At 43.0% G+C, this 18,740-nt stretch overlaps 1 protein-coding gene across 1 annotated transcript in view; it reads left to right on the plus strand.

The window, feature by feature from the left end:
* Positions 1-1,696: 1,696 nt before the first annotated feature.
* The window catches only part of LOC139395936 (regulator of G-protein signaling 7-like), a gene marked incomplete at its 5' end in the record, with an annotated part of 53,293 nt that continues 36,249 nt past the window's right edge, over positions 1,697-18,740 (plus strand). Inside the window, 5 exons of the mRNA XM_071143243.1 lie at positions 1,697-1,803; positions 6,285-6,336; positions 15,066-15,130; positions 16,542-16,618; positions 17,149-17,230. Coding sequence (XP_070999344.1) covers positions 1,697-1,803; positions 6,285-6,336; positions 15,066-15,130; positions 16,542-16,618; positions 17,149-17,230 — 383 coding nt within the window. The remainder of the gene's footprint in view (positions 1,804-6,284; positions 6,337-15,065; positions 15,131-16,541; positions 16,619-17,148; positions 17,231-18,740) is intronic.

The following is an 18,740-nucleotide window of genomic DNA, read 5'->3' on the forward strand; positions in this document are numbered from 1 at the left end:
GGAGCTGCCCAGCGTATGATCCTATGAACCAGACTAATACCTAGGAGCTGCCCAGAGAATGATCCTATGATCCAGACTAATACCTAGGAGCTGCCCAGCGAATGATCCTATGATCCAGACTAATACCTAGGAGCTGCCCAGCAGATGATCCTAAGAACCAGACTAATACCTAGGAGCTGCCCAGCGTATGATCCTATGATCCAGACTAATACCTAGGAGCTGCCCAGCGTATGATCCTATGATCCAGACTAATACCTAGGAGCTGCCCAGTGTATGATCCAGACTAATACCTAGGAGCTGCCCAGCGTATGATCCTATGATCCAGACTAATACCTAGGAGCTGCCCAGTGTATGATCCTATGAACCAGACTAATCCCTAGGAGCTGCCCAGCGTATGATCCTATGAACCAGACTAATACCTAGGAGCTGCCCAGCGAATTATCCTATGATCCAGACTAATACCTAGGAGCTGCCCAGCGTATGATCCAGACTAATACCTAGGAGCTGCCCAGCAGATGATCCTAAGAACCAGACTAATACCTAGGAGCTGCCCAGCGTATGATCCTATGATCCAGACTAATACCTAGGAGCTGCCCAGTGAATTATCCTATGATCCAGACTAATCCATAGGAGCTGCCCAGTGAATGATCCTATGAGCCAGACTAATACCTAGGAGCTGCCCAGTGAATGATCCTATGAGCCAGACTAATCCCTAGGAGCTGCCCAGTGAATGATCCTATGAGCCAGACTAATACCTAGGAGCTGCCCAACGGATGATCCTATGATCCAGACGAATCATGGTCTGTGTAACCTTTGACCCAACCGGCAGCCAGCCCAGCTGAAACTGTCTCCTACCAACAGGAGTATGTTGGCTCAGATTCAACACCACCCTAATCAGCTTGTTCTGGGCTTTCTGGAGCTGTTTACTAGATTAGTTAAGGGAGGGTGGAGGGGGGTACCCAGGTGGTAAAATGAAATGCATTAGTCACGATGCTGAGTCCCCGGCTTCAAAGGGTTCTCTCACATTAATGAGTCAACGTGATAAAATATACAGTACTTGGCAACTTGTGTTCTTCATGCATTAATGAAGAAACCTGCACTCTGCTCTTGTTAGTATAACTGCTCTTCATTAAGCTTTACGTATTGGCCTCAATGCCTTAGTTAGAGCTCTGTGGGCTGAGTGGAGAGCTTCATTAAAACTATCTCTACCAATGTTGAAACATGTTGGGATTGATGTTGTTTAGCAGTGGAGATTGATGATGAATGATGGAGATGTTGTTGTTGTTATTGTTGATGGTTGTTTAGCAGTGGAGATTGATGATGGATGATGGAGATGTTGTTGTTGTTATTGTTAATGATGTTGTTTAGCAGTGGAGATTGATGATGGATGATGGAGATGTTGTTGTTGTTATTGTTGATGATGTTGTTTAGCAGTGGAGATTGATGATGGAGATGTTGTTGTTGTTATTGTTGATGATGTTGTTTAGCAGTAGAGATTGATGATGGATGATGGAGATGTTGTTATTGTTGATGATGTTGTTGTTGAATATGTTGTTATTGTTGAAGATGTTATTGTTGATGATGTTGTTGAATATGTTGTTATTGTTGATGTTGCTGTTATTGTTGATGATGTTATTGATGATGTTGTTGTTATTGTTGATGTTGTTGTTGAATATTTTTTTTTTGTGTGTTACAGTAGAAGCACTCCACCTTGGCACTCTGATGGCAGCCCACGGCTACTTCTTCCCCATCTCAGACCATGTGCTCACACTGAAGGACGATGGAACCTTCTACAGGTTTCAGGTACAAAGATAAGATCAACGGCTACAGGTCTCAGTTACTAAGATAAGACCAACGTCTACAGGTTTCAGTTACTAAGATAAGATCAACGTCTACAGGTTTCAGTTACTAAGATAAGACCAACGTCTACAGGTTTCAGTTACTAAGATAAGATCAACGTCTACAGGTTTCAGTTACTAAGATAAGACCAACATCTACAGGTTTCAGGTACAAAGATAAGATCAACGTCTACAGGTTTCAGTTACTAAGATAAGATCAACGTCTACAGGTTTCAGTTACTAAGATAAGACCAACGTCTACAGGTTTCAGTTACTAAGATAAGACCAACGTCTACAGGTTTCAGTTACTAAGATAAGATCAATGTCTACAGGTTTCAGTTACTAAGATAAGATCAACGTCTACAGGTTTCAGTTACTAAGATAAGATCAACGTCTACAGGTTTCAGTTACCAAGATAAGACCAACATCTACAGGTTTCAGTTACTAAGATAAGACCAACGTCTACAGGTTTCAGTTACTAAGATAAGACCAACGTCTACAGGTTTCAGTTACTAAGATAAGATCAACATCTACAGGTTTCAGTTACTAAGATAAGACCAACGTCTACAGGTTTCAGTTACTAAGATAAGACCAACATCTACAGGTTTCAGGTACAAAGATAAGATCAACGTCTACAGGTTTCAGTTACTAAGATAAGATCAACGTCTACAGGTTTCAGTTACTAAGATAAGACCAACGTCTACAGGTTTCAGTTACTAAGATAAGACCAACGTCTACAGGTTTCAGTTACTAAGATAAGATCAACGTCTACAGGTTTCAGTTACCAAGATAAGACCAACGTCTACAGGTTTCAGTTACTAAGATAAGACCAACGTCTACAGGTTTCAGTTACTAAGATAAGATCAACGTCTACAGGTTTCAGTTACTAAGATAAGATCAACGTCTACAGGTTTCAGTTACTAAGATAAGACCAACGTCTACAGGTTTCAGTTACTAAGATAAGACCAACGTCTACAGGTTTCAGTTACTAAGATAAGATCAACGTCTACAGGTTTCAGTTACTAAGATAAGATCAACGTCTACAGGTTTCAGTTACTAAGATAAGATCAACGTCTACAGGTTTCAGTTACTAAGATAAGATCAACGTCTACAGGTTTCAGTTACCAAGATAAGACCAACATCTACAGGTTTCAGTTACTAAGATAAGACCAACGTCTACAGGTTTCAGTTACTAAGATAAGACCAACGTCTACAGGTTTCAGTTACTAAGATAAGATCAACATCTACAGGTTTCAGTTACTAAGATAAGACCAACGTCTACAGGTTTCAGTTACTAAGATAAGACCAACTTCTACAGGTTTCAGGTACAAAGATAAGATCAACGTCTACAGGTTTCAGTTACTAAGATAAGACCAACGTCTACAGGTTTCAGTTACTAAGATAAGACCAACGTCTACAGGTTTCAGTTACTAAGATAAGATCAACGTCTACAGGTTTCAGTTACTAAGATAAGACCAACGTCTACAGGTTTCAGTTACTAAGATAAGACCAACGTCTACAGGTTTCAGTTACTAAGATAAGACCAACGTCTACAGGTTTCAGTTACTAAGATAAGATCAACGTCTACAGGTTTCAGTTACTAAGATAAGATCAACGTCTACAGGTTTCAGTTACTAAGATAAGATCAACATCTACAGGTTTCAGTTACTAAGATAAGATCAACGTCTACAGGTTTCAGTTACCAAGATAAGACCAACATCTACAGGTTTCAGTTACTAAGATAAGACCAACGTCTACAGGTTTCAGTTACTAAGATAAGACCAACGTCTACAGGTTTCAGTTACTAAGATAAGATCAACGTCTACAGGTTTCAGTTACTAAGATAAGATCAACGTCTACAGGTTTCAGTTACTAAGATAAGATCAACTTCTACTGTAGTAATTGAACCAGTCAAACACTCATCTACTAACAGAACACTTTCCCAGTAGGATGTAGAGACAGAAGAAACATCCAGTACTGTACAAAACACATATCCCTTCAGTTTATCTAATATTATCTTCATACCTGAAACCACAGTATTCTATTAATACAGCCAACTAATGCTTTGATAGAGTAACACAGCCGGTATAAACTATAGGTGCTGTTTACAGATCAGGTATAAACTATAGGTGCTGTTTACAGATCAGGTATAAACTATAGCTAATGTTTACAGATCAGGTATAAACTATAGGTGCTGTTTACAGATCAGGTATAAACTATAGGTGCTGTTTACAGATCAGGTATAAACTATAGGTGCTGTTTACAGATCAGGTATAAACTATAGGTGCTGTTTACAGATCAGGTATAAACTATAGCTAATGTTTACAGATCAGGTATAAACGATAGGTGCTGTTTACAGATCAGGTATAAACTATAGGTGCTGTTTACAGATCAGGTATAAACTATAGGTGCTGTTTACAGATCAGGTATAAACTATAGGTGCTGTTTACAGATCAGGTATAAACTATAGGTGCTGTTTACAGATCAGGTATAAATTATAGGTGCTGTTTACAGATCAGGTATAAACTATAGGTGCTGTTTACAGATCAGGTATAAACTATAGGTGCTGTTTACAGATCAGGTATAAACTATAGGTGCTGTTTACAGATCAGGTATAAACTATAGGTGCTGTTTACAGATCAGGTATAAACTATAGGTGCTGTTTACAGATCAGGTATAAACTATAGGTGCTGTTTACAGATCAGGTATAAATTATAGGTGCTGTTTACAGATCAGGTATAAACTATAGGTGCTGTTTACAGATCAGGTATAAACTATAGGTGCTGTTTACAGATCAGGTATAAACTATAGGTGCTGTTTACAGATCAGGTATAAACTATAGGTGCTGTTTACAGATCAGGTATAAACTATAGGTGCTGTTTACAGATCAGGTATAAATTATAGGTGCTGTTTACAGATCAGGTATAAACTATAGGTGCTGTTTACAGATCAGGTATAAACTATAGGTGCTGTTTACAGATCAGGTATAAACTATAGGTGCTGTTTACAGATCAGGTATAAACTATAGGTGCTGTTTACAGATCAGGTATAAACTATAGGTGCTGTTTACAGATCAGGTATAAACTATAGGTGCTGTTTACAGATCAGGTATAAACTATAGGGAAAGTTTACAGAACAATATTGAAAACATAAAAATATCCTTAATTCATGGGTGATCTTAGAAATAACAGAAATGATCTGAAACAAGTGATCTGGTTAAATATCCTGAATGTTCCACTATGGAAACAACAGCTAGTATTCTAGCCACGTGGTTGACTCCAGTGTCTGACTGATTCTCTCTCTCTGTTAAACACTGTTCTGTTCTACTCTGATTGACGAGCTCGTCACAGACCCTTCAGACAGCTGCAGTAGACAGCCAAACAAACGGCAGCTGTCAATGAGCTCTGTAGTTACAGTATAATATCACCTGTAGGGTGTCAGTCAGCGAGTACTGTCACTCTCTCCGAATTCCTCTTCTGGTTTTACTTTATTCTGACTATTTTCTACATTGTAAAATAAGTGATGACATCAGAACTATGAAATAAAATGTATGGAATCATGGTGTAACCAAAAGAGTTAAAGAAATCAAAATATATTTTATATTTGAGATTCTTCCAAATAGCCACCCTTTGCCTTGATGACAGCTTTGCACTCTCTTTGCATTCTCTCAACCAGCTTCACCTGGAATGCTTTTCCAACAGTCTTGAAGGAGTTCCCACATATGGGTCTATAGAGAGTCTTTGAGAATCATATTGGTCCATAGAGAGTCTGTTGGAATCATATGAGTCCATAGAGAGTCTGTTGGAATCATATGGGTCCATAGAGGGTCTATTAGAATCATATGGGTCTATAGAGAGTCTGTTGGAATCATATGGGTCCATAGAGGGTCTATTAGAATCATATGGGTCCATAGAGGGTCTATTAGAATCATATGGGTCTATAGAGAGTCTGTTGGAATCATATGGGTCCATAGAGAGTCTATTAGCATCATATGGGTCCATAGAGGGTCTATTAGAATCATTTCACCATGCTCTCTCTCTCGCTCACACTTTATTCCTCTCAATTCAATTCATTGGCTTGGGAAACATGTAAGTGAAATAAACAATAAAAATGAACAGTAAACATTACACTCACAGAAGTTCCAAAATAATAAAGACATGTCAAATGACATATTATGTTTATATACAGTTTTGTAATAATGTGCAAATGGTTAAATTACATAAACGGGAAAATAAATCAACTTAAATATGGGTTGTATTCACAATGGTGTTTGTTCTTCACTGATTTCCCTTTTCCCTTTTCCCTTTTCCCTTTTCCCTCCCTCCCTCCCTCCCTCCCTCCCTCCCTCCCTCCCTCACTCTCTCTCTCCCTCACTCTCTCTCTCCCTCCCTCCCTCCCTCCCTCCCTCCCTCCCTCCCTCACTCTCTCCCTCTCTCCCACTCCCAGACTCCCTACTTCTGGCCATCTAACTGTTGGGAACCTGAGAACACAGACTATGGTGAGTACAGCAGACAATACAGCAGACTATGACCTAAATCACCTAATTGTCACACACACACACACACACACACACATTAAACCACTGTCCAGGCCGGTAAATCCAGGCTGTTCTGTTCTATTCTGTTCTGCTCTGTTCTATTCTTCTGTGTTCTGCTCTGTTCTGCTCTGTTCTTCTCTGTTATTCTCTGTTCTTCTCTGTTCTGCTCTGTTCTGCTCTGCTCTGTTCTTCTGTGCTCTGCTCTCTGTTCTGCGGTAAATCGGCCCAGGGCTCCAGTCAGCTGCAGCTGAACAATATTCAGTTTACTGGTATACAGTTTACATGACACTGTCTGGTATACAACCAGCACACCAATAAACCATTACCCTGTCTGGAACACAACCAGGACACCAATAAACCATTACCCTGTCTGGTACACAACCAGGACACCAATAAACCATTACCCTGTCTGTCTGTTTCCTATCTGGTATACAACCAGGACACCAATAAACCATTACCCTGTCTGTCTGTTTCCTGTCTGGAACACAACCAGGAAACCAATAAACCATTACCCTGTCTGGTACACAACCAGGAAACCAATAAACCATTACCCTATCTGTCTATTTCCTGTCTGGTATACAACCAGGAAACCAATAAACCATTACCCTATCTGTCTGTTTCCTATCTGGTATACAACCAGGAAACCAATAAACCATTACCCTATCTGTCTATTTCCTGTCTGGTACACAACCAGGAAACCAATAAACCATTACCCTATCTGTCTATTTCCTGTCTGGTACACAACCAGGAAACCAATAAACCATTACCCTATCTGTCTGTTTCCTACAGTGCCTTGCGAAAGTATTCGGCCCCCTTGAACTTTGCGACCTTTTGCCACATTTCAGGCTCCAAACATAAAGATATAAAACTGTATTTTTTGTGAAGAATCAACAACAAGTGGGACACAATCATGAAGTGGAACAACATTTATTGGATATTTCAAACTTTTTTAACAAATCAAAAACTGAAAAATTGGGCGTGCAAAATTATTCAGCCCCCTTAAGTTAATACTTTGTAGCGCCACCTTTTGCTGCGATTACAGCTGTAAGTCGCTTGGGGTATGTCTCTATCAGTTTTGCACATCGAGAGACTGAAATTTTTTCCCATTCCTCCTTGCAAAACAGCTCGAGCTCAGTGAGGTTGGATGGAGAGCATTTGTGAACAGCAGTTTTCAGTTCTTTCCACAGATTCTCGATTGGAGTCAGGTCTGGACTTTGACTTGGCCATTCTAACACCTGGATATGTTTATTATTGAACCATTCCATTGTAGATTTTGCTTTATGTTTTGGATCATTGTCTTGTTGGAAGACAAATCTCCGTCCCAGTCTCAGGTCTTTTGCAGACTCCATCAGGTTTTCTTCCAGAATGGTCCTGTATTTGGCTACATCCATCTTCCCATCAATTTTAACCATCTTCCCTGTCCCTGCTGAAGAAAAGCAGGCCCAAACCATGATGCTGCCACCACCATGTTTGACAGTGGGGATGGTGTGTTCAGCTGTGTTGCTTTTACGCCAAACATAACGTTTTGCATTGTTGCCAAAAAGTTCAATTTTGGTTTCATCTGACCAGAGCACCTTTTTCCACATGTTTGGTGTGTCTCCCAGGTGGCTTGTGGCAAACTTTAAACGACACTTTTTATGGATATCTTTAAGAAATGGCTTTCTTCTTGCCACTCTTCCATAAAGGCCAGATTTGTGCAATATACGACTGATTGTTGTCCTATGGACAGAGTCTCCCACCTCAGCTGTAGATCTCTGCAGTTCATCCAGAGTGATCATGGGCCTCTTGGCTGCATCTCTGATCAGTCTTCTCCTTGTATGAGCTGAAAGTTTAGAGGGACGGCCAGGTCTTGGTAGATTTGCAGTGGTCTGATACTCCTTCCATTTCAATATTATCGCTTGCACAGTGCTCCTTGGGATGTTTAAAGCTTGGGAAATATTTTTGTATCCAAATCCGGCTTTAAACTTCTTCACAACAGTATCTCGGACCTGCCTGGTGTGTTCCTTGTTCTTCATGATGCTCTCTGCGCTTTTAACGGACCTCTGAGACTATCACAGTGCAGGTGCATTGATACGGAGACTTGATTACACACAGGTGGATTGTATTTATCATCATTAGTCATTTAGGTCAACATTGGATCATTCAGAGATCCTCACTGAACTTCTGGAGAGAGTTTGCTGCACTGAAAGTAAAGGGGCTGAATAATTTTGCACGCCCAATTTTTCAGTTTTTGATTTGTTAAAAAAGTTTGAAATATCCACTAAATGTCGTTCCACTTCATGATTGTGTCCCACTTGTTGTTGATTCTTCACAAAAAATACAGTTTTATATCTTTATGTTTGAAGCCTGAAATGTGGCAAAAGGTCGCAAAGTTCAAGGGGGCCGAATACTTTCGCAAGGCACTGTATCTGGTATACAACCAGGAAACCAATAAACCATTATCCTATCGTTCTGTTTCCTATCTGGTATACAACCAGGAAACCAATAAACCATTACCCTGTCTGTCTGTTTCCTATCTGGTATACAACCAGGAAACCAATAAACCATTACCCTGTCTGTCTGTTTCCTGTCTGGTATACAACCAGGAAACCAATAAACCATTACCCTGTCTGTCTGTTTCCTGTCTGGTATACAACCAGGAAACCGATAAACCATTACCCTATCGTTCTGTTTCCTATCTGGTATACAACCAGGAAACCAATAAATCAAAATCCTGTCTGTCTGTTTCCATCTGGTATACAACCAGGAAACCAAAACCCTGCCTGTCTGTTTCCTGTCTTTTATAACACCAATAAACCAATACCCTGTCTGTCTGTTTCCTATCTGGTATACAACCAGGAAACCATTACCCTGTCTGGAACACAACCAGGAAACCAATAAACCATTACCCTATCTGTCTGTTTCCTATCTGGTATACAACCAGGAAACCAATAAACCATTACCCTGTCTGTCTGTTTCCTATCTGGTATACAACCAGGAAACCAATAAACCATTACCCTATCTGTCTGTTTCCTATCTGGTATACAACCAGGAAACCAATAAACCGTTACCCTGTCTGTCTATTTCCTGTCTGGAACACAACCAGGAAACCAATAAACCATTACCCTATCTGTCTGTTTCCTATCTGGTATACAACCAGGAAACCAATAAACCATTACCCTGTCTGTCTGTTTCCTATCTGGTATACAACCAGGAAACCAATAAACCATTACCCTGTCTGTCTGTTTCCTATCTGGTATACAACCAGGAAACCAATAAATCAAAACCCTGTCTCTGTTTCTTATCTGGTATAAAACCAGGAAACCAATAAACCAAAACCCTGTCTGTCTGTTTCCATCTGATATATAACCAGGAAACCAATAAACCATTACCCTGTCTGTCTGTTTCCTGTCTGGTATAACACCAATAAACCAATACCCTGTCTGTCTGTCTGTTTCCTATCTGGTATACAACCAGGAAACCAATAAACCATTACCCTGTCTGTCTGTTTCCTGTCTGGTATAACACCAATAAACCAATACCCTGTCTGTCTGTCTGTTTCCTATCTGGTATACAACCAGGAAACCAATAAACCATTACCCTGTCTGGAACACAACCAGGAAACCAATAAACCATTACCCTATCTGTCTGTTTCCTATCTGGTATACAACCAGGAAACCAATAAACCATTACCCTGTCTGGAACACAACCAGGAAACCAATAAACCATTACCCTATCGTTCTGTTTCCTATCTGGTATACAACCAGGAAACCAATAAACCATTACCCTGTCTGTCTGTTTCCTGTCCGGTATAACACCAATAAACCATTACCCTGTCTGTCTGTTTCCTGTCTGGTATAACACCAATAAATCAAAACCCTGTCCCTCTGTTTCCATCTGGTATACAACCAGGAAACCAATAAATCAAAACCCTGTCTGTCTGTTTCCATCTGGTATACAACCAGGAAACCAATAAATCAAAACCCTGTCTGTCTGTTTCCTATCTGGTATAACACCAATAAACCAAAACCCTGTCTGTCTGTTTCCTATCTGGTATAACACCAATAAACCATTACCCTGTCTGTCTGTTTCCTGTCTGGTATAACACCAATAAATCAAAACCCTGTCCCTCTGTTTCCATCTGGTATACAACCAGGAAACCAATAAATCAAAACCCTGTCCCTCTGTTTCCATCTGGTATACAACCAGGAAACCAATAAATCAAAACCCTGTCTGTCTGTTTCCATCTGATATATAACCAGGAAACCAATAAACCATTACCCTGTCTGTCTGTTTCCTATCTGATATATAACCAGGAAACCAATAAACCATTACCCTGTCTGTCTGTTTCCATCTGATATATAACCAGGAAACCAATAAACCATTACCCTGTCTGTCTGTTTCCTATCTGATATATAACCAGGAAACCAATAAACCAAAACCCTGTCTGTCTGTTTCCATCTGATATATAACCAGGAAACCAATAAACCATTACCCTGTCTGTCTGTTTCCTGTCTGGTATAACACCAATAAACCATTACCCTGTCTGTCTGTTTCCTATCTGGTATACAACCAGGAAACCAATAAACCGTTACCCTGTCTGTCTGTTTCCTGTCTGGTATACAACCAGGAAACCAATAAACCATTACCCCGTCGGTCTGTTTCCTGTCTGGTATACAACCAGGAAACCAATAAACCGTTACCCTGTCTGTCTGTTTCCTGTCTGGTATACAACCAGGAAACCAATAAACCATTACCCTGTCTGTCTGTTTCCTGTCTGGTATAACACCAAAAAACCAATACCCCGTCTGTCTGTTTCCTGTCTGGTACACAACCAGGAAACCAATAAACCAATACCCTGTCTGTCTGTTTCCTATCTGGTATAACACCAATAAAGCATTACCCTGTCTGTCTGTTTCCTATCTGGTATACAACCAGGAAACCAATAAACCAATTCCCTGTCTGTCTGTTTCCTATCTGGTATAACACCAATAAAGCATTACCCTGTCTGTCTGTTTCCTGTCTGGTATACAACCAGGAAACCAATAAACCAATACCCCGTCTGTCTGTTTCCTGTCTGGTACACAACCAGGAAACCAATTAACCAAAACCCTGTCTGTCAAACTAAATCTAATTTCATTTGTCACATACACGTGTTTAGCAGATGTTATTGTAGCAAAATGCTTGTGTTCCTAGCTCCAACAGTGGAGTAATATCTGACTAAATGCTTGTGTTCCTAGCTCCAACAGTGCAGTAGTATCTGACTAAATGCTTGTGTTTGTAGCTCCAACAGTGCAGCAATATCTAACAATTCACAACAATACACACAACCTAAAAGTAAAATAATGGAATTAAGTAATATATGAATATTAGGATGAGCAATGTCAGAGTGGCATTGACTAAAATACAGTAGAATAGAATACAGTATTTACATATGAGATAAGTAAAGCAAAAATATGTAAACATTATTAAAGTGTTCCATTATTAAAGTGGCCAGTGATTTCAAGTTAATGCATATGGGTCAGCAGCCTCTAATGAGCAGGATTACGTAACCGGGTGGAAGCCGCCTAGTGATGGCTATTTAACAGTCTGGTGGCCTTAAGAAAAAATGCTTCTTTCTTTGGAGGGAGTTGAAACTCTGTGTTGCCCAGCAACAGCCCCAAAACATCACTGCTCTAGAGGAGATCTGCATGGAGGAATGGGCCAAAATACCAGCAACAGAGTGTGAAAACCTTGTGAAGACTTACAGAAAACGTTTGCCAACAAAGGTATATAACAAAGTATTGAGATAAATTTTTGTTATTGACCAAATACTTATTTTCCACCATAATTTGCAAATAAATAAATAAAAAATCCTGTTTTTCTCATTTTGTCTGTCATAGTTGAAGTGTACCTATGATGAAAATTACAGGCCTCTCTCATCTTTTTAAGTGGGAGAACTTGCACAATTGGTGGCTGACTAAATACTTTTTTTCCCCACTGTATGTACGGTCACTGTGGGGACGACGTTGTCGATGCACTTATTGATGAAGCCGGTGACTGAGGTGGTATACTCCTCAATACCATTGGATGAATCCCAGAACATATTCCAGTCTGTGCTGCAAAACAGTCCTGTAGCGTAGCATCCGCGTCAACTGACCACTTCCGTATTGAGCGAGTCACTGGTACTTCCTGCGTTAGTGTTTGCTTGTAAGCAGGAAGATAGAGTTATGGTCAGATTTGCCAAATGGAGGGCGAGGGATAACTGTGTATGCACCTCTGTTTGTGGAGTAAAGGTAGTCTAGAGTTTTTTCCTTTGGTTGCATGACATGCTGGTAGAAATGAGGTAAAAAGTTTGCCTGCATTAAAATCCCCGGCCACTAGGAGCGCCGCTTCAGGGTGAGCATTTTCTTGTTTGATTATGGCCTTGTACAGCTGGTTGAGTGCGGTCTTAGCGCCAGCATCAGTTTGTGGTGGTAAAAAGATGGCTACGAATAATATAGATGAGAACTCTCTATGTATGATAGTGTGGTCTACAGCTTATCATGCGGTACTCTACCTCAGGCGAGCAATACCTCCAGACTTCCTTAATATATGACATTGCGCACCAGCTGTTATTGATAAATTGACACACACCCCAGCCCTTCATCTTACCAGACGTTGCTGCTCTGTCCTGCCGATGCAGGAAAACCCAGCCAGCTCTATATTATCCGTGTTGTCGTTCAGCCACGACGAAAAATAAGATATTAAAAACTGTAATATCTTATGAAGTGGACTGTAGGATAGCTTGGGGATAGATGGACTGTAGGATAGCTTGGGGATAGATGGACTGTAGGATAGCTTGGGGATAGATGGACTGTAGGATAGCTTGGGGATAGATGGACTGAAGGATAGCTTGGGGATAGATGAAGTGGACTGTAGGATAGCTTGGGGATAGATGAAGTGGACTGTAGGATAGCTTGGCGAACGATGAAGTGGACTGTAGGATAGCTTGGGGATAGATGAAGTGGACTGTAGGATAGCTTGGGGATAGATGAAGTGGACTGTAGGATAGCTTGGGGATAGATGAGGTGGACTGTAGGATAGCTTGGGGATAGATGGACTGTAGGATAGCTTGGGGATAGATGAAGTGGACTGTAGGATAGCTTGGGGATAGATGAGGTGGACTGTAGGATAGCTTGGGGATAGATGAAGTGAACTGTAGGATAGCTTGGCGAACGATGAAGTGGACTGTAGGATAGCTTGGGGATAGATGAAGTGGACTGTAGGATAGCTTGGGGATAGATGAAGTGGACTGTAGGATAGCTTGGGGATAGATGAGGTGGACTGTAGGATAGCTTGGGGATAGATGGACTGTAGGATAGCTTGGGGATAGATGAAGTGGACTGTAGGATAGCTTGGGGATAGATGAAGTGGACTGTAGGATAGCTTGGGGATAGATGAGGTGGACTGTAGGATAGCTTGGGGATAGATGGACTGTAGGATAGCTTGGGGATAGATGAAGTGGACTGTAGGATAGCTTGGGGATAGATGAAGTGGACTGTAGGATAGCTTGGGGATAGATGATGTGGACTGTAGGATAGCTTGGCGAACGATGAAGTGGACTGTAGGATAGCTTGGCGAACGATGAAGTGGACTGTAGGATAGCTTGGGGATAGATGAAGTGGACTGTAGGATAGCTTGGGGATAGATGAAGTGGACTGTAGGATAGCTTGGGGATAGATGAAGTGGACTGTAGGATAGCTTGGGGATAGATGAAGTGGACTGTAGGATAGCTTGGGGATAGATGAAGTGGACTGTAGGATAGCTTGGGGATAGATGAAGTGGACTGTAGGATAGCTTGGGGATAGATGAAGTGGACAATAGGATAGCTTGGGGATAGATGAAGTGGACTGTAGGATAGCTTGGGGATAGATGATGTGGATTGTAGGATAGCTTGGGGATAGATGACGTGGACTGTAGGATAGCTTGGGGATAGATGAAGTGGACTGTAGGATAGCTTGGGGATAGATGAAGTGGACTGTAGGATAGCTTGGGGATAGATGATGTGGATTGTAGGATAGCTTGGGGATAGATGACGTGGACTGTAGGATAGCTTGGGGATAGATGAAGTGGACTGTAGGATAGCTTGGGGATAGATGAAGTGGACTGTAGGATAGCTTGGGGATAGATGATGTGGATTGTAGGATAGCTTGGGGATAGATGATGTGGATTGTAGGATAGCTTGGGGATAGATGAAGTGGACTGTAGGATAGCTTGGGGATAGATCAAATCAAAATCAAATCAAATGTATTTATAAAGCCCTTCGTACATCAGCTGATATCTCAAAGTGCTGTACAGAAACCCAGCCTAAAACCCCAAACAGAAAGCAATGCAGAGGTCGGGACAGCAGGGTAGCATGTCTATAACACAATATTTCTCCTGACTGACTGTTTCTGCTGACTGTTCTCTGACTGTTCTCTGACTAACTGTTTCTGCTCTCTGACTTATTGTTTCCGACTAATTGACTGTTTCTCACTAATTGACTGTTTCTGCTGACTGTTCTCTGACTTATCTGACTAACTGTTTCTGCTCTCTGACTAATTGACTGTTTCTCACTAATTGACTGTTCTCTGACTAACTGTTTCTGCTCTCTGACTAATTGACTGTTTCTCACTAATTGACTGTTTTCTGACTGACTGTTTCTGCTGACTGTTCTCTGACGAACTGTTTTTCCCCTCTGTCTCTTTCAGCTGTTTACCTCTGCAAAAGAACAATGCAAAACAAAGCCCGCCTGGAGCTGGCTGACTACGAAGCTGTAAGGTCCCACCTCTTCCCTGCCTCCTCCTCCTCCTCCCACCTCTTCCCTCCCTCCTCCTCCTCCCTCCCTCCCACCTCTTCCCTGCCTCCTCCTCCTCCCACCTCTTCCCTCCCTCCTCCTCCTCCCTCCCTCCCACCTCTTCCCTCCCTCCTCCTCCTCCCACCTCTTCCCTCCCTCCTCCTCCTCCTCCCACCTCTTCCCTCCCTCCTCCTCCTCCTCCCACCTCTTCCCTCCCTCCTCCTCCTCTTCCCACCTCTTCCCTCCCTCCTCCTCCTCCTCCCACCTCTTCCCTCCCTCCCTCCTCCTCCCACCTCTTCCCTCCCACCTCCTCCTCCTCCCACCTCTTCCCTCCCTCCTCCTCCTCCCACCTCTTCCCTCCCACCTCCTCCTCCTCCCACCTCTTCCCTCCCTCCCTCCCACCTCTTCCCTCCCTCCTCCTCCTCCCACCTCTTCCCTCCCTCCTCCTCCTCCCACCTCTTCCCTCCCTCCTCCTCCTCCCACCTCTTCCCTCCCTCCTCCTCCTCCCACCTCTTCCCTCCCTCCTCCTCCTCCTCCCACCTCTTCCCTCCCTCCCTCCTCCTCCTCCCACCTCTTCCCTCCCTCCTCCTCCTCCTCCTCCCACCTCTTCCCTCCCTCCCTCCCCCTCCCACCTCTTCCCTCCCTCCCTCCCCCTCCCACCTCTTCCCTCCCTCCTCCTCCTCCCTCCCTCCCACCTCTTCCCTCCCTCCTCCTCCTCCTCCTCCTCCCACCTCTTCCCTCCCTCCCTCCCCCTCCCACCTCTTCCCTCCCTCCTCCTCCCCCTCCTCTCCCACCTCTTCCCTCCCTCCTCCTCCCACCTCTTCCCTCCCTCCCTCCCTCCCTCCCACCTCTTCCCTCCCTCCCCCCCACCTCTTCCCTCCCCCTCCTCCTCCCTCCCTCCCACCTCTTCCCTCCCTCCTCCTCCTCCCTCCCTCCCACCTCTTCCCTCCCTCCTCCTCCTCCTCCCACCTCTTCCCTCCCTCCTCCTCCTCCCACCTCTTCCCTCCCTCCCTCCCTCCCACCTCTTCCCTCCCTCCCCCCCACCTCTTCCCTCCCCCTCCTCTCCCACCTCCACCTTCTCCCTCCACCTTCTCCCTCCACCCTCCTCCCACCTCTTCCCTCCCTCTCTTCACCTCCCCTTCCTCCTTCCTCCTACTCCCTCCTCCCTCCACCTTTTCCCTTCTCCTCCTCTATTCTACTGTATCAGTCGTTTCTATCCGAGTGTAAAGAACAATCAACCAGTCCCACCATTCGATGGAGACAAGGCTGCTTGGAAAGCAGTTAACTACTGTTTAAAAACAACTGTATTTATCCCCTCAGAGGCATGTTTTATGTAAGAGGTAGTGAAACTATAAGACACTAGGTGTGTGTATGTTCCTTTGTGTTTCAGGAGAGCTTAGCCAGACTACAGAGAGCGTTCGCCAGGAAATGGGAGTTTATATTTATGCAAGCTGAAGCACAAGCAAAGTAAGTATCTCCTCCAATCTAGCGTCTCAAATGGCACCCTATCCCCTACACAGTGCACTGCTATGGGTGCTATTTGAGGAGGAGAGGAGAGGAGAGGTGGGGAGACGAGAGGAGAAGAGAGAAGAGAAGAGGAGAGGAGAGGAGAGAGATGGGGAGGGGAGGAGAGGAGGGGAGGGGGAGGAGAGGAGAGGAGGGGGGAGGAGAGGAGAGGAGTATACAGATGAAGGATCTTAATTTGAGCCCGTTTGCTACAGCAGGAAACTTATCCTGCAGCAACAGGAAATATACATTATTCTGTGGATTATAAATAATGAACATGTTTGCAAAGGTTGATACATGTTTTGTATCAAAAATCAAGTCTGAAATTTCTAAGTGAAAAATACAAACTTCAGAAGCCTTTTTAAACCGCAAATACACTACACATTTGACTTTTGTGCGACAGGGTGATCAAAAGAAGAACCTACATCTGTAACTAAATGAATGATGGGACGTCTGTGTTACAAGGTGTCCACCTCTATCCTTTAACACAGAGTTGACAAGAAGAGAGACAAAATTGAGAGGAAGATTCTGGACAGTCAAGAGAGAGCTTTCTGGGACGTACACAGACCAGTGGTAAGAATACAACCTTTCTGTTTCCCTGTCACCACAGACCATGTTTAGAGAGATACACTGTGTTGTGTTCAGAGAGTGTTACACTGTGTTGTGTTCAGAGAGTGTTACACTGTGTTGTGCTCAGAGAGTGATGCACTGTGTTGTGCTCAGAGAGTGATACACTGTGTTGTGCTCAGAGAGTGATGCACTGTGTTGTGTTCAGAGTGATACACTGTGTTGTGTTCAGAGTGATACACTGTGTTGTGTTCAGAGTGATACACTGTGTTGTGTTCAGAGTGATACACTGTGTTGTGTTCAGAGTGATACATTGTGTTGTGTTCAGAGAGAGATACTGTGTTGTGTCCAGAGTGATATAGCAGTGATAGCATATAGCAGTGATAGCTAGGCAGTAGCATATAGCAGTGATAGCTAGGCAGTAGCATATAGCAGTGATAGCTAGGCAGTACCATGTAGCAGTGATAGCTAGGCAGTAGCATATAGCAGGGATAGCTAGGCAGTAGCATATAGCAGGGATAGCTATGCAGCAGCATATAGCAGTGATAGCTAGGCAGTAGCATATAGCAGTGATAGCTAGGCAGTAGCATATAGCAGTGATAGCTAGGCAGTAGCATATAGCAGTGATAGCTAGGCAGCAGCATATAGCAGTGATAGCTAGGCAGTAGCATATAGCAGTGATAGCTAGGCAGTAGCATATAGCAGTGATAGCTAGGCAGCAGCATATAGCAGTGATAGCTAGGCAGTAGCATATAGCAGTGATAGCTAGGCAGTAGCATATAGAGGTTAATAGCACTGGGCTAATAAGCAGAGCATGGCACACAACATAACCACACTATGTACAGAGGCTAACCTAGCACACAGTAAGAACAGGGTCATCTAGCATGAGAAACAGTGGTAAGCTAGCATGCTAGTCTAGTAGGCCACAGGCTGTGGATTGTAGCACACGGTGTGTACAGTGGAGGGCTAGTAGGCCTCAGGCTATAGACCAGCATGCAACATTAGCACTATGGTTAGCGGCTAATCGGTTGACATGCTATGGCTAACATGCAAATAGGTGAACAGCAGCCATCTTAGTAGCCACAAACTATGACAACAGCCATGCCGGGCTGGCGGCCATCTTGGCTCGTAGTAATGGAGAGAGATTTACCTCATGGTCTGAACATGTAGAGTAGCCACGAACTATGACAACGGTCATCTTGGCTCATAGTAATGGAGAGAGATTTACCTCATGGTCTGAATATATAGAGTAGCAACAAACTATGACAAAAGGGACAGATAAATAAGGTTGCAGTTGGCTAGTACACGTGTATGAAGTAACAGCAATATTAACATTGATTGAGGCGTATAAACATATATTAGCTTAGCGCAGGGATCCCGCTAGCGGGATCAAAATCGACAACATCCAGTGAAGCTGGAGAGCGCCAAATTCAAATTACAAAATCGTAATTATTAAACATTCATAAAAATACAAGTGTCATACATTATTTAAAAGCTTAACTTCTTGTTAATCCAG

Source organism: Oncorhynchus clarkii, unplaced genomic scaffold (assembly GCF_045791955.1).
Source record: "Oncorhynchus clarkii lewisi isolate Uvic-CL-2024 unplaced genomic scaffold, UVic_Ocla_1.0 unplaced_contig_196_pilon_pilon, whole genome shotgun sequence".
Classification (NCBI taxonomy): domain Eukaryota; kingdom Metazoa; phylum Chordata; class Actinopteri; order Salmoniformes; family Salmonidae; genus Oncorhynchus; species Oncorhynchus clarkii.